The 15319-nt window shown below is 40.4% G+C and overlaps 2 protein-coding genes across 3 annotated transcripts; both read left to right on the top strand.

The window, feature by feature from the left end:
- The first annotated feature begins 1476 nt into the window (after positions 1-1476).
- Positions 1477-4827, top strand: LOC108010907 (transmembrane protein 26). The gene is made up of 7 exons (XM_036819628.3): positions 1477-1915; positions 2733-3278; positions 3345-3496; positions 3557-3755; positions 3961-4029; positions 4093-4299; positions 4361-4827. Exons 1-7 carry the CDS (start codon positions 1722-1724, stop codon positions 4566-4568), a joined length of 1575 nt encoding a protein of 524 aa, XP_036675523.2. The 5' UTR covers positions 1477-1721; the 3' UTR covers positions 4569-4827.
- Positions 4828-5449: 622 nt separating this feature from the next.
- LOC108020314 (uncharacterized) lies at positions 5450-15273 on the top strand. Of its 2 annotated transcripts, none has more exons than XM_036819803.3 (7): positions 5450-5605; positions 11558-12042; positions 12103-12317; positions 12803-13346; positions 13408-14063; positions 14121-14267; positions 14539-15273. In XM_036819803.3, the coding sequence occupies exons 2-7, from the start codon at positions 11582-11584 to the stop codon at positions 14655-14657; spliced, it is 2142 nt and encodes a 713-aa protein (XP_036675698.3). In that variant the 5' UTR covers positions 5450-5605; positions 11558-11581; the 3' UTR covers positions 14658-15273. The 2 variants fall into 2 exon arrangements, with proteins under 2 accessions (XP_036675698.3, XP_065721778.2); XM_065865706.2 differs by lacking the exon at positions 5450-5605 and adding an exon at positions 10422-10562.
- The last annotated feature ends 46 nt before the right edge of the window (positions 15274-15319 follow it).

The following is a 15319-nucleotide window of genomic DNA, read 5'->3' as shown; positions in this document are numbered from 1 at the left end:
ACTTGATAAAAGGTATTGATGTAGTCTTTTTATAAACATGGTTCAATTTTGAAAAAATTCTCTAGATCAAGGGACTACCGCCTTATTTAAAGAAAGAAATAATTAATTATATAGCTCTATTTCATGAAAATACTATTCATTTTAAACTTATTCTATTATATATAGGATACCCATAAAAGTAGGTAACGTATTAATATATTTCGTCTTATAAACATGATACAAATCTGTACAAAATTAATCGATCTAGGGGTTCTCTTATTGTAGCTCATTATACTTAAAAATTAACTTCCATATGTTTTCCTTATATGCATGGCATAAATCTGTACAATTTAACCAGATCTAGGGGTTCCTTTGTTGTATTTTAAATGGTATTGATTTCTATCTTAATACCCATAAAAATAAGTAACTTATTAATACTTTCCTCTAAACAAATATTCTGATTCTATGGATTCTCTTGTGCATTGAAGGAAAGTTAACTTATAATATTTTTAACTTATGCCACCTTATATTAAATACCCATAAAATATGAAACCTATTAGTATTTAGCCTTAAACCCAGTCCATTATCTTAAAATTTCTTTGTTAAAATCAACAGGTGGCCCGTCTAGCATGGCTCTGCGCATTTAGACCACAGCCATCATATCATCCTTCACTTAGCCCTGTTCAATGACTTCACGTGCGGCGAAAACATTGACCCAACTTCTGCCCACATGAGCGTAAACATCAGCTATATCTTCGCGGGTGGTTTTACGATGACTATAACTTTCCTTGCAGCCACATTACCACGGTTTTGATGGCCAAGGCTCGGCGTCGTTCACTCCGGCGATTTGTTTGCACTGCATTTGTGACCGACCAGAACCAGACCCAAAATCCGGTGGGTGGAACTGGGACTCCTCGTTTATCGTCCGCCAATGTCCACCGTTGGCTGTCTTAAAAGTCAGCTGAAGCATTTAACGGTCGTGTGATTTCTAGGTACACATGAGTATAACACGCATGGGTTCGATTTCGTTTGGGATGTCATTACCAGGAGCGTTTCAGTTGGGAAATATAGAGATATATTGGAAATAATATTGAAATACGATGGAAAAAAATTTTATTTTTATCAGAAGTAAAAGTTTTTGTAGAGATATATCTTTAAAATATCATGAAGATAGAGATCCTGATTTTAAAACCTTTTTTGGGCATCAAAAATATTGTATATATTTTATAATTTTAACTTAAAAGATATTATTTCTGTACTGTTCTGATATGATATATCTGATTCTGATTCTTCATCATCATCATCATCTTTCTCGTTATTAAAATTTTGGAAACCGAGTGAAACTGTTTTGTTTTTAAACATTTTCCTCAGCTTAAAGAAACACTGAATCATTTTGGTATTCCTTATAGCATGTACATATAATAATCGTTCCTTCTTTTCTAGACCCTCCATTTCGTCCCTGGCCAAAACGAAGATGATTCGTCCTGAAACGCACACACAGGTATACGGACATCGGGACAGGGGTCCGCGGCCATTCACCAATTACGCGCCATTCGCCGCGGTGTCCTTAATTTCTTAAAAAGCGTTTAAACATCTAATGAAAGCATTTCGCAGCCCAGCGATTTCTGCTGTCGGTGGTCTCAGTTGCGTTTGCCTTTTCGCCGTGTGCGGTTCGGTTTGATTTTAGGTCCTGGTTGGCGAACTGCAGGCAGAGACCTTCGCAGGATTATGTCATTGCAGCCATGGCCAAGATAATCTCCACGATCAAGGCCATCCTCACGAGGATCATCTTCAGTGCCCACAGTCTGCTGGCCATTTGGCAGGTGGTCGCCCTCAAGAGTGATATCATATACTGGGCACTATGTGGACCCCTCTTGCTGCTGCTGCTCGAGGGCATCTTCACCATCATGATCAAGAAGACACAGGAGTGGCGCTGGTAAGGATCGTAACTGTGGGATCTTGGGAACTCTGATCTGATTAATCTCGCGAACCGAAATGTAAACAACAGTCAGCCGACGCTGACGTCATGCCGCGGGCTTTGATTTTCAATTAAAAGTGAAATCATGTGTTTAATGTGTGGCTAACCTTACCACCCACTCTGAGGAAAATCACACACTTCGGGGCCACACCTCCACACTCAGAAAAAAAGTATCCAAAAATATAAAAAACCCACAGGAAAAAGGAACCGTAATGAAGATTGTTTTTTAATCAATCCGCAGGGTTTTAAAATACATATTCGAATTCGAAATTGGGTTTCCCAAAACTGAAAATTAAGATAACAACCAAGATAGAGTTGATAAAGTTCAAGAAAAAAAGTTCACTGAATATAAAAATTACACAAAATTAAAAAAATCGCATAAATAAACATAGCATATTAGGTCCACAACAAATGTAGAACTTAATGAAATATTTTTTGAAAGTTATAAATTCAACACAGAGCTTTAAGCATAGTCTTCTTCAAAATCGGCTTACAAGAAACTAGAATTAAAGTGAAAGATTTAAAACTTTTTAAGAAACTTCAACGCATTCAGCAATCTATAACTATTCTAGCTAGATTTTAATGTGTAAGATGTCCACCCCCGGTTTTATATAGTAAAAACTTTAATGGAATTTCTTGTGGAGCGGGTGGGTTTCGAATGGATGGAGGAGGAGTGGTCTTTCGACTCTTGTTTACCTTTCGTCGCATCACTCAGACTTGTTGTTTGTTTTGGCTGTGCGGTGGTGCCACCTCATTTGTGTCCCTTGCCCCGCAGGTTCTGCCCCTCGGTGTTCCTCTACCTGAGCAGCATTGTGCCGGCTATTTGGCTCCTGGAACTGGACAAGGTGGCCAAGCGAGTGGCCAACATGACTTCGACCAACACGACTGTCTACAGCCCGAGCAACTTCACCATTCCCGGAGGGGGCAATACCACTGGGTTCTTGATTAGCACCAACAGCAGTGTTCCTCCGGTGGCCACCCTGCTGGGACAAGCCGGGGTCACCCTCTCGGTGACCCCGGACACTTGGACAACCCTCATCGAGCAGTTCCTCATGCTCATCCTCATCGTGGGTCGCTGGCTGCTGCCGAAGGGAGATCTTACCAGGGATCAGCTGAGTCAGTTGCTGCTGGTCTACATTGGCACGGCGGCGGATATCATCGAGTTCTTCGATTCCTACAAGGATGACTCGATAGCTAGAATTGGCTTTCTGGTTTACCTTACCCTGGGGATTTGGTCCTGGAGCCTCATGCAGTTCACAATTGTGCTATCCGCCACAAGGGGAAGAAGACCAAGGGGCAGTGGATCCCATCACAAGGAGGAGTGAGTAAAATGTCTTTAGCCTGTTCTTAATTTTTTGGAACTATATTTTAAAATTGTACCCTTTAGACATACAGACTGTTGCCAAAACTGCTGTTGTGGAATAGATGTGTGGGGCATTGTTCTCAATGTGATCCTGCAGGATGCCCCCTTCCTCACCTTTCGTTTGCTGATTATCTTCCAGTACAAAATTATAAACTACATGAATGTCTTCTTCACCTGTACGATTTTTATTGGACAATTGCTTGAGATTTTTCTATTAATCATTTTTACATATTCAGGCAAAAACTCCTTGGTTATAATTCTCCAACTATATCGTCTCTATGTGGTCAACGCCGAGTTCTGGAAGAATCGTCGGGAGAGCCGTATGGCCAAGTCACGTCAGTTCCAATCTCGACGGAAAGTTCAGGATGCAGATCAGAATAGCATTTACATGATATCCAATGAACGAAGTGGTGATGTCAAAAAGAAAATCAGAAAGTGAGTATTCATTTTTGAAGATGGTAGACTTGGGAAAAACTTAAGAGTAACTTTAATTTCTACTCGGAATATTTGTTCAACTCATAGCACTGTTACCAATTATTCAAAGGTTTTACCATTTAAATCTAATATAACTCTTTTTAGGTTATATATTATTTTTTCGAGGTTCTTTGAAAATTATAAACATTTGTTTTTTTACTTTTAGGGCTAAAGACAAGGAATATGTGGAGCAGGAGGCGATGTACAGCAAAAAGAAAAAGGACAAGAAGGACAAGTGGGTTTTCCGTGATTAATAGGTTTCCACAGGAGATTTTTATAAATAACCCACTATTTCTAGGAAAAAGCGAAAGCGCAAGGATACTGGTTACTCCACGGCCAGTTCGCAGAACTTGTATTCCACCAAGGCTAGTGGTACGGATAAGGAATCACGTCGCAAGGACAAGAAGGCCAAGAAATCGAAGCGCACCTGCAGCAGTTCCCCAAGCGATTGCGACTTGGCCAAAAAACAGAAGAGGGTCAAGAACGGGGATAAAAACGATAAGAAGTAGGTAATACTCCGGGACTTCACAAGTTATCCCTCCATTAAAACTCGCATCTTTCCATAGAAAATCCCGCAAAATTGAAGCAGTTGTTGAGGAGTCGAGCAGCTCGAGTAGCAGCAGCTCAGATTCCAGTAACTCCACTTTGCCAAGTTACGAGGTTATTGACGAGAAGAAGGCCAGGCGGAGGAAGCACCGCGGAAGCAGTAGCGACACCTCTTCCGGGGACAGCAGCTCCTCCAGCTCCTCGTCTTCCAGCTCGGACTCGTCGTGAAGAAGGCATTTTTTTGGAACTAACGCCAGACGTTAGGGAATCTGTTTTTTGGTCGTCACTTGGGCACAATTTTTTAGTGATTGAGCCACCCTGCTCCGGAAACGCAGATCTTTTGTAAGACCTTTATGAGCAGGTCGAACCTTTTTATCATCAACACATCGAGCTTTAGTCTTGCAAATATCAGAAGCTTACAAGAACATCCTTGAGTTGAAAAATAATAGTACGGAAACTAAGATATTATCAAAAATGGTTTTTCTAAAAAGTTCATAACTTAATATTGCGTAAAGTTTTATAAGAGGAGATCTTGTATATTACTATTTTTAATATTTGATAATATAATAATTAATATTTCGAAAATTTAATATTCGGTCTCTTAGCAGAAAAAGACTAATATTTTCCATGACAAAAAAAGCTTAAACTTTTTTGTGGACAAGTAAAAAATATAAGTAAATATTATTCTTGTAATTGTGACACATAAAAAATTAGCACATATGATCCCCAAATAGAAGGCTTCCTAATAAGTTCGCTTTTGCTATTTTCGTGGTTGGAGCTCGATATATTTTGATATATTTGTATAAACTAAACTATGATATATTTGAATGGATAATAAAAGTGCGGGCTACTTAGCGATAAGTTGGCAGCCTCGCCTTGAATATATTGGAGCTCTTTGGGGTTCTCTTTATAGAGGGTTCGCTTGGGTCTCTTGGATGTATTTAAAGGGGGTCTGCTCTCTTTATAGCTCTCTTTGCCCCATGAAAAGCTTAGCAACGCGAACAGCTGCTAAACTTTTGTTGACACACTGATAGCTGTGATATTTTATGGGTGTCTGTGTGGGGAGATGGGGCTGTTGTGGGGGTATTCTATACTGTCTGTTGGAGATTTTTCGTGAGCGTGTATTTTTGTAATAGCACCATAGTTGCTGCCGAGCGTCCAAACGCTGCGGACGCGTTTTTCGCTTGGTTTTTTTTTCGTCGGGTTCGTAACGCTTTTTAAAAAAAAAATCGCGTACCGCCGAGAGCTTTGTTGTTGTCGAGTGTGTAAGTTAAAGAGTGTGTTTGTGAGTGTGTGAATGAGCGTGCTTTGTCGCATCCACCACATATGTACTTTGATATATACAAATGTACGATAAATTAAGAAAGGTTCTTGAAAAGAACTCTTGAGCATGTCATCAAGTGCTGTCTGTCAAAGCCCCCTTCTACAATCAACCCAAGTTACCCCCTCTCTATATAAGATATACAACCCAACAAACCAATAACAAATATCTTCTCCCCAAAAAACTCTATTAAATATTAACAAGACACGCGAAAAACAGTTGCCAAGCCAATTACAATGGTGTTTTTTGCTCTGTGAATAACTCAATTAATACTCGTTACGAGGCTGACAAATGTTTGGCGAATGGATTCATCGCAGATACAGTGCGAATTCCCCCGACAAATTGGCTCATCGTGGATTCGTACACCCCACACACGAACTATATATGGTATATAAACAGATATACAGGGGGTGGACTGGACTGGACTGGAGAATCACGAACTCAAAACACGTTCGCGGCCTTAAAGTTCAGAAATTATAGCTCCTTGGTCGGCTCATTTCGTTTTCATTTTCATTTCAATACTTCTTCGGAGGCATTTCTACCTGGGCACGCGTGCTGAAGGTGAAGGTTTCAAGTCTTCGAATTTCAACTCCCACGCCCCCTTGGCCCCCCAGCCCCCTTTTGGCCCCACCCAGCACGTGTTGTTTTGTTTTCGCCAACCGTTGTTTTGCGTTTTAGCCAACTTAACCACCCATGTATGCAATACCACAGCAGCTTTTGTCCGAGAATTATCCCGCTCTTCGAGGGTTTCTTTGAGAAAATCCCTCAACTCTCCGCTCTCATTTTGGCGGTTTTCATCGGAGAGTCTGAGTGTGAGCAATTGTGGAAAAACCAGCGGAGCGAGAGCTCTCTTACAGAGAGAAAAACGTGGGAAACTCATTTGCATAGCGCTGTTATTGGTATTTTATTTCAATCGATATTTGTTTTTTTTAAGTGTTCAAATTGTTTGATGTATTTATTTTTAACGGGAAAGAGATATATTTTATACTCATAGCTAACAAGGTAATCTTATTCTACTACTATCTGTTGTTGATTGAAAAAAACGCAACTGTATAATAGTTTCCAAGGGTTCATCAATATGTGCATATATTTGTTTATTTCTTGTGGCTGAATTCGCATTTCCTTATCGCATATGTATATTTGTTCAAATGTTATTCTGTAAGCATTATTCTTAAAAACAATGCCTTTGGGGCTTTTCTTGTTTTCAAAGATATCTAGTGGATAATGTTTTTTGTGCTACGCATACGAGGTCTACATATTTAATGATATTTTACAACAATGTTTTTTTAATGTGTGAATTCATGATATCTTATAAACATCATTTGAAAGCTATATCTACATATCTATTTATGTCACACCTGTCTGGCATTTTCTTTACACAATTAATAATAAGATTAACAGATTGTTTCATTTTCTTACGCTTTCATTTATAATCAACAAAGACAGCGTTGCTGTGCCCCAAAATAACCAGTTTGAATACGAAAATCGTTTGCAAGTATGGGACATTTTCCAGATATTTTCCCCCCGTGTAAACATTTATATTTGTGTCTGTTTGCCTTTCATGTTGGGCGATCAAAGTCCACAGCTGGCCGGCGACAGTTGCCAGGGCTTAATCAAAACAATCCATTGCAGGATAGTAATTAATCTCCAGCGCGTTTTTCAATCCATTCGGGAAAACAACTAATTAGCAAAGAGAATGGCCCGTCAAAGGCCGCAAAGCAGGCTAATAACCACCCACTCAAGGTTATTCGGGTCAGGGTTCCCCATCACCGGCGGTACAGTTCCTCATCGTCGTAGTTCATAGTCATAAGCCTCACCTGACAGAACCTTTTCAGTACAGCCTAAGCCATGCTCTGCAGATACAGATACAGAAACAGCCGCAGATATACATAATCTAAATGAATTGCCACTGGCTTTGCATAACTCGTTTTCGAGCTGGTTGCCAGACAACTTGTATGCAAATTATACAAATGTATTTCCAAAAAGTGAAAATGATGTGCAGCTGGGGGGAATGCTTTTGTTTGGCTGGGTGGGAAATGATTGTCGTTTCAATTGTTTACCAAAATAAGTTGACACTCTGATTAGTTATTACAAACAAAGAGCTGGATAATGAAAGTGGCTGATAAGCAATATTAAATCAAATTGTTATTCGAGGTTTTCAGCTCTTCAACGAACGAATCTTTATTCTCTTTTCTTGCTTTTATTCTATAAAGATATATGTGCCTTTTGCGGAAGACAAAAGGATAAACTGGTCATGATTTTCCGTTGTCTTCTGACCCAGTTAAGAAACGGCCTTCCGCAGTTCAGTGCTTATCTGTCAGTGACCCGTTAATGGGTTTGATAATTAACGAAATAATTATCGCTGAATGCTGCTGTTTCCTTGCTACTGATGTGATTTTTAAGGGTAGACAGCTGTTTTTGAGCTAGTAAATTAAGCTTTTAACGTTTCGACGTTTTGTTGTCCAAGTATGACAAATAGAAATGCCTATCTTATCGCTATGGATATTTCTTGAACCTGAAAATCGGTTATTTTTTGATTAAGCGGCTAATCAATTGCGATGGTTAGTTTTATGGATGAAAGACGGCTAGTTATCCATATTTTAAAATACCTTCGAATTAAAATGATATCTTATATAACAACTATGACATAATCGTGGTCCAGTTTAATGGCATTGTACGCGGCATTGTTTGGCGATGTTTGTTCCAGTTTATTGCACATTTTACACAATAATGAAGGAGACAAACAGGTGAATTTACTGGACCATTCGAGCATGCAATCTCCGTCACTAAATTCGCCAGTTCACGTGGCTGCAACATGCGACAAATTAATTAGCATGCGGAACGCCTTGCGTGCCATGTTGGGCATTCTGCCCGCCCCTCAACATTGGAACCCCATCCGCACGGGCAAATCCCATCCAAACCAACCCGATTATTATGCATAATAACAGCCAATTTCCAGCTGACAAATGTGCACACATTTAGCAGCTTGTTGGCCAGCAATTATGCATCACAGATTGCATTGGATTCAGTAAACACACCCATGCGATAATGAAAATGGCAAATTTGGGTCTCGCATTTCAAAACCCTTTTCCCCTGAGTTCCATTTGTTGACAATATCGACACTGGTGTGCATTGAGCTTCGATAAAGAGCAGCGGACAAAAGCAAAAGCCATTTGCGACTGCACTTGGTACACCGACACGATAAAAGCTGCTGGCCAAAGTCCACGCGGCGAATGAGTAACTCGCGCGGCAGCCAGAGTTCAAATTAAGCATACGCCCAGTTGGTGGAACCACTGATCGAGAGAAGCGCTGCTCGGCGCACAAGCATGACCACCTCTCCCGATTTCAATAAACATATACTGCACTTTGCAATTGCAATTCTTGTCGATTGCCATTAGATAAGAAATTGTTTTTCTACCTCCCAGGGGCGTAGATTTAATGAGCAATGGGAAGTGACATTCACACGGATTTCTGCGCCTCAAAAAGTTTTCTAAGAAATTTTAAAATAAATTATAAGATATGTTTTTCCCAAAAAAAACTTTCGCTAGCAAGCTTTTTCAAGCATTTTCATAAATCTAGACAAATAGTACAGGATTTAAATTATACAATTAAAATAATGATATTACAGAAGTCGTTGCAGTACAAATTTGTTTCTTATTCTTTGGTTCATAACATTAAAAATGAAATATTACAAGCAAACAGACGACATTAATTTTAAAATATGTATACAAAAAAAAAAATTAATGTTATACAATATAAATATATATTATAATGGTATATAGGTTCGTTATACCTTTCTTTATGGCAATAACATTATGCAATAAAAATATGCTTTAAAAAATAATGCAAACAAACAGAAATTGTCACTAAATTATATTTGAATTTTATAGAAATAATAACTATAAAATCAGATAAGCCACACTAAATGTGAAAAGAGCTTTTAAAATGCATTTGACACATTCATTTGGGATTATCCGGGCATAAAGAAATAACTATTGTTGAATAAAAACTAAAATGGAGAGTGCATTTAAAATGCATTTAACTCATTCGTTTGATATTATCAACGTATAAAGAAATAACTTTTATTGAAAAATAAAAAACCAATGAAGAGTGCATTTAAAACGCATTTAGCATAATCATTAATTTTTATCAGTCCCAAAAGATCTTATTTTTTCCGTGCACTGCCCACTGAACACCTACCTCACGCCACTTAATAGTTTGCCTGCTCGGCTCGCATAACAATAGCTCGGCACTTGATTTAGTCTATCTGGGCATTAGCATTTTATAGGCACCATAAAGCATACTAAGTGCTGTCCGTCCGAAGAGTTCGCAACCCCTTCAATTGGATACGGGAAAATAAATAAATTCGCATAAGATAAGAGCGCTAGTTTGGATTGGCCCCGTGCGCCGCCATCTGGGTGATCCAATTAATTTAGGAAAATTTCCATAAAATCAATTTGGCTGGCTAATCCATAAGGCGATGCCTATCGGTGGGTCCCTTGGCATTTAGATAAGACCACTTTCCTGCTCTCCAATTAGTTGGGGGGAACGCAAATAACTCTTCCAGACAATCGACTTCGTCGCACTTAATGAAACAATGTACGATAAGGAACGCTGTGATGTGTGCCAAATGAATTGAACTCTCCGTTGTCTCTTCAATTTGTCGAAAGGCAGACAATTGCTGCTCTGGGCACTTCAGGCCAAAGTATTTTCCTCAATTCCACTGCGGCAAGTGGCCAGTGCTTTAGGGGCGGGTCTATCTATAGGGTATAACCGCAGAAACCAGGCCTCGTCAATTCGTATCGTCAAGGTGCCGTTCCAGTCGGTCTGAGATTTCCACAGCGAGCGGTTTGCATTTCTCCGGTCCTCCATCCTACAATCTTGCAATCTTACAATCGAGTGTAAGTCGAGTGGGTGTGCGGTTGTCATTGTTATAGTACCCGTACATAACTGCCATTCTAACTTGTTGAATTTTTTAATGTACATCTCTCAACCACTGTGTTTTGTGGGTTTGCATATATTGCAGCATATTGCGGCATTTTTTTGCTATAAATAGCCGCGAACAAAAAGCGATGAGAATATTTTCCCAGTAGAGAACCGTCTTCTTTATAACGCGACCCTCAACTTGAACCTTTTGCTGGCTTTTCATAACCTGAGGGCGTTTTCCACCGAGCGCACGTCACTGTCATTATGCGGCAGTATAATGTGTATATCTGACATTTGTTGCTTCGCATCTAATTGGATTGCAGCGGCAGGGGAAAGTTCTTTATAAATACCTGTGCTCACGGAGGGCAGTAACATTTTGTAGGCTAAATTGAATGGTGCAACAATGTTTATGCAGTCAGAAAATAATTAACCCCTAAATTAGGAAGTTTGTTCTGCCTAAAAAGGGTGCCACTTGTAATCACTATATTTAAAAAATGTTTTTTCTTCAACCTTGCTTAATTGTTAGAACATATTTTTATATTCGAGGTACTCTTAAACTATTTTATTAATTTTATAGAGATCTTTCTTGATTAAGTTCGATTAAATCGCAGTAGTATTTTCTTTTATTTTCATATTTGCGCTCTGCGTTGATTTTTCCTACGAAAGGGTTCGTTTTTTGCCAGCAATCTGCGCTTGTCCTTCGTGCAGATGCTATTATTACACCACGTCCACGTGTCGTATAAGTTATTTACTGCAGAGCGGCGACCAGAGTGAATGCGTTATTTTTAGCCGGTGTGTTTTCCTTGAGGGGATTGAAAACAGAGAGCAGGAAACCGAGGGAGAAAACTGCACTTGACCGAATTGTTTTTAGACCACTGACCACCATTGACATTGATGCATGGCAGCCAGTGTTCTTTTATTCCCTGGCCTATGATTAACAGAGAACTCTGTGATTTGTACAAATTTGCAGATAGACCTGCCAGCAACATGTTGGATGCGATTTAATTGGCCCTCAGCCAGTCCTTCGAAAGCAGCAGCAGGAAACACAAGAGCAGGAAGTTGGGAAATGTTTGCCAGCGCTTCTGAGCCAGCCCAAGAATCTTTTGCCTGCAATGGCATTCCCGCCGTGGAAGACGCAGATGTCGCAGAAATCAAGAACCTAAAAAACAATAACCAGAGCGAGAATAGAAGCCCCAGTTTTGGAGAAGAAGGAGGGTCACCGCTTCAAGAAATCGATGAGAATTACGTCTGCGACATTGCCATGATGCGAATCGGCGGGGAGGAGAGTCTCCCGGTGACACACAAAGCTCCAGTGGAGGATGATGATTCACCATCACCGATGGCCCACAATGGCAGTACAAACAATGAGAACGAGGTGGAGATCGATCGCCAGGAGGAGGAGCAGGCGGTCAGCGATCTGGTGCGATCGAGCAGTGCCGGTGCCCTCATGGAGGCGTAAGTTGTAATATAAATTTTGTAAATATCTAATTATAACACCTACAAATCCCCCTCTAGAGATAGCAAAAATGGAGGCAGCATGCGAGTGGTCTTTGGCATCCTGGTGCGACTGGTTCTTCCACTGGCCAACGGCGTGGCCAGGGGCATCAAGGGCATTCGAGATGTCCGGGTGCTGAGGGTTCTACAGAACCTGGCCTCCAGCCGACAGGCCCTCACCAACCTGGTGGCCTTTGCCGCCAACACTATATCACTGAATCTGTCCTCTGTTCAGGGTGAGTCTTGATAAATATAGAAAAAGTATGTCAAAGTTCGGTGGACTATATACAAGATCACTAGATATGAGGCCTTGATTGTCATTATAAAATATAATCGTATATATACCAATATTCTAGAAGGTATTTCTATTTATAATATTAAATATTAAGTCAATTTTGGAATAATTAAATGATATACCTAAAACATATTCATATTAAAGGGATTTATTGACAGAGTAAATTAATTAAAAGTCTAAATGCATATATTAATATATCTTTTAAACATTAGAAGATCTTTTTTTCAAAACTTAGAATTGATTGCTCAAGGAAATTACATTTTTATCACAAAACCCTTAACTTGGTTAATAGAACTGTATAAGTTATATCATTATTCGTCATAAAATGTGATATGACTTTTTTTTAATCTCGCCGAGAGTGGTTTCTGTTTTTTTTTGTTGTTTCGATTAAAATATTTCTAATCAAACACCTTTTCTCCTTCCCAGTTTCCAATCGCATGGGACCCCTGCTGAAGCTCCTGAAAATGCGCAAATCGCAGGATGGCCTTGAGAGTCTTCCCGACACCCTGACGGCCCCCTCCACGCCCTGCAGCCCATGTCCAACCTCCAATCCGATGCAGGGCCCGCCCTTCTACAGCGTTCGCTCGGATGCGCCCAGCTGCTGTACCATAAACATCCTGGCCGAACCGCCACCGGGTCAACCGATCCGAGCAGACATTGTTTTGATTCATGGTCTGCATGGATCCCTGATGAATACATGGAAGCAGGGACTCTGGCAAAACGATCGCCAGCCAGTGGAATTCGAGAGGCCACCACGTCCACCAGTGCGACCGCCGAAGAGACCTCGTCACTCCCGCAGTGCGGCCATTCATCCGGCTCCGCGGGAGAAGAGGGCCAAGTTTGCTTCCCTTAACAGGTGTCTGGCCACCCCAGATGATTCCCCAGTTCGTCGTAGGACTCGGGTGCAGAGATCCATGGCAATGAGGCCAGAGAACTTCCAATTCAATGCTTCCGATAGCGATGACAGCGAGTAGGTTTATAGGAAAGAATTCTTTTATAAAATATTTCTTAAAATGTATTTTCTTTCCTAGTTATGCTTATGTTTGTGGAGATCCGGAAGACATTCAGATTTGCGAGGGAATCGAGTATAGTTTTCCCACTTTCCGGCTGAGGATGCAGGACAATAGTAGACTACTACAGGCTGAACTGGAGTCTATGTTGCAAGCCAATGATGGCAATGAGGAGGCGGGAAACGCAGGGAAGGATAGCCGCCCACGTCCCGCCTCTCCGGCCACGCCCAGGAAGTCCACCAGAAAGAGCAAGCCCTCGCCCAATGATCCCAACTACTCCAAGTGTTGGCCCGGCGATTGGTTGCCTCTGGATTGTCCTGGAGTCCGGGTTATAGCCCTCAATTATACAACCGACCAGTACCTATGGAGGCCTTTATGGAAGAGCAAGGAGCCGCGCTCCAGCTTGATCCAACGCTCCCGGGAAATGGCCGAGTTGCTCATCCAGCACCGAGTGGGCCATGGTCATCCCATTATATACGTGGGCCACTCCAAGGGTGGGCTCTTCATTAAGCAACTGATGGTGGATGCCTGGGAAAGTGGTCGTCCTGCGATGACCCCTCTATGGAGATCCGCCCGCGGTTGCTTCTTCTACTCGGTTCCACATCGAGGATCCCATTTGGCCAGCATAAAGGCGCCATTACTATCCAGATCTGTGGAGCTACTAGAGATTGAGAAAAGTGAGCGTATATAGATTATCTTATCGGTTATAACAATGTGATTTTATTTCCCTACAGACAACAAGTACTTGCTGGATCTGCATAGGAGATTCGCGGGACTTTACCATCTGGGTCATTTAAAGATCGAGGTGTTTAGCTTTGTGGAGACCGCCTTAACGCTCATGTCAGTGCTCTATCTACGAATTGTGGGAGTGGACTCAGCTGGTTAGTACTTATTATGCCTTATAAGACTATCATAGTTTTTAATGATAATGGGAAAAAAATGAATAATGATAATAAGTTCTTCATGTCTTAAGTTCTTATCACTGAATAAAGTGATGATAACAAAATCACATTCTGAAAATCCGACTATATCATCATCCAGTAATATGATGATAAGAAATCGCAAGTTTTTCTTCACCTCTTTATCATTAAAAAAGTAATAATTTAATTAAGACTTCCTTTAACTAATAATCTCTATATTTCCTATCTATAGATCCTGGAATTGGCGACGTCTGCGGCATTCGTCTCGACCATCGAGAGATCTGCAAGCCCCGTGGACGGGATTGTATTCTGTACAAAGAACTGGTGAAAATGATTGAGAAGGTGTGCTGAGCATTCGGCGTAACTGAAATGCATTATATGTGTGTAGGACCTGATCTATTTGGAACCGAAATGTGAATAGAACCGACAACTCTGAGGTGTCATGATAATTACGCGTACCTAAATATGATGTCCCAGCCTAACTGGGGCATGCTTAGTGTTAGAGCGTCGCTTGTTGATTAATAGTGCATAGCATAGTGGTTTTCATAAACTTTAATTCGCCTATCCATAGCTCAAGTTAGTTATACATACATTATGTGTTGCCTCTAGTTTAAGCCTAAAAATCGAGCAGCTGAAAATGCTTAGACATGCCATCGGGCGTCAATGATAATTTTGCAATTTTTGTGATCGATTGTGATCATTTTTTTTAGCACTTTGTTGTGATGATCCCCAAACACCCGTGAATACGTTATTGATATTGTACCATACATATACCTTATATATTTAGAGTTCGGTAGTACCATACATTTCTTTATCTATACACCGAAACCTACACCGCTGTAAAATGTTACCAACGAAGACAAAATTTATGCATACATTAATTTCCAGAATTAATTCAATCGATGTTTTATACTTAGTTAATAAGAATTGCTAAAATTAATAAAAAAGTATATTTTATAAAATTAAATGTTTGAAAACTTCTTAATGGGTAAACAAACCTGATGAAATCCAAT

Source organism: Drosophila suzukii, chromosome 3, assembly GCF_043229965.1.
Source record: "Drosophila suzukii chromosome 3, CBGP_Dsuzu_IsoJpt1.0, whole genome shotgun sequence".
NCBI lineage: Eukaryota > Metazoa > Arthropoda > Insecta > Diptera > Drosophilidae > Drosophila > Drosophila suzukii.
This window is presented reverse-complemented; position numbering and strand designations above follow the sequence as displayed.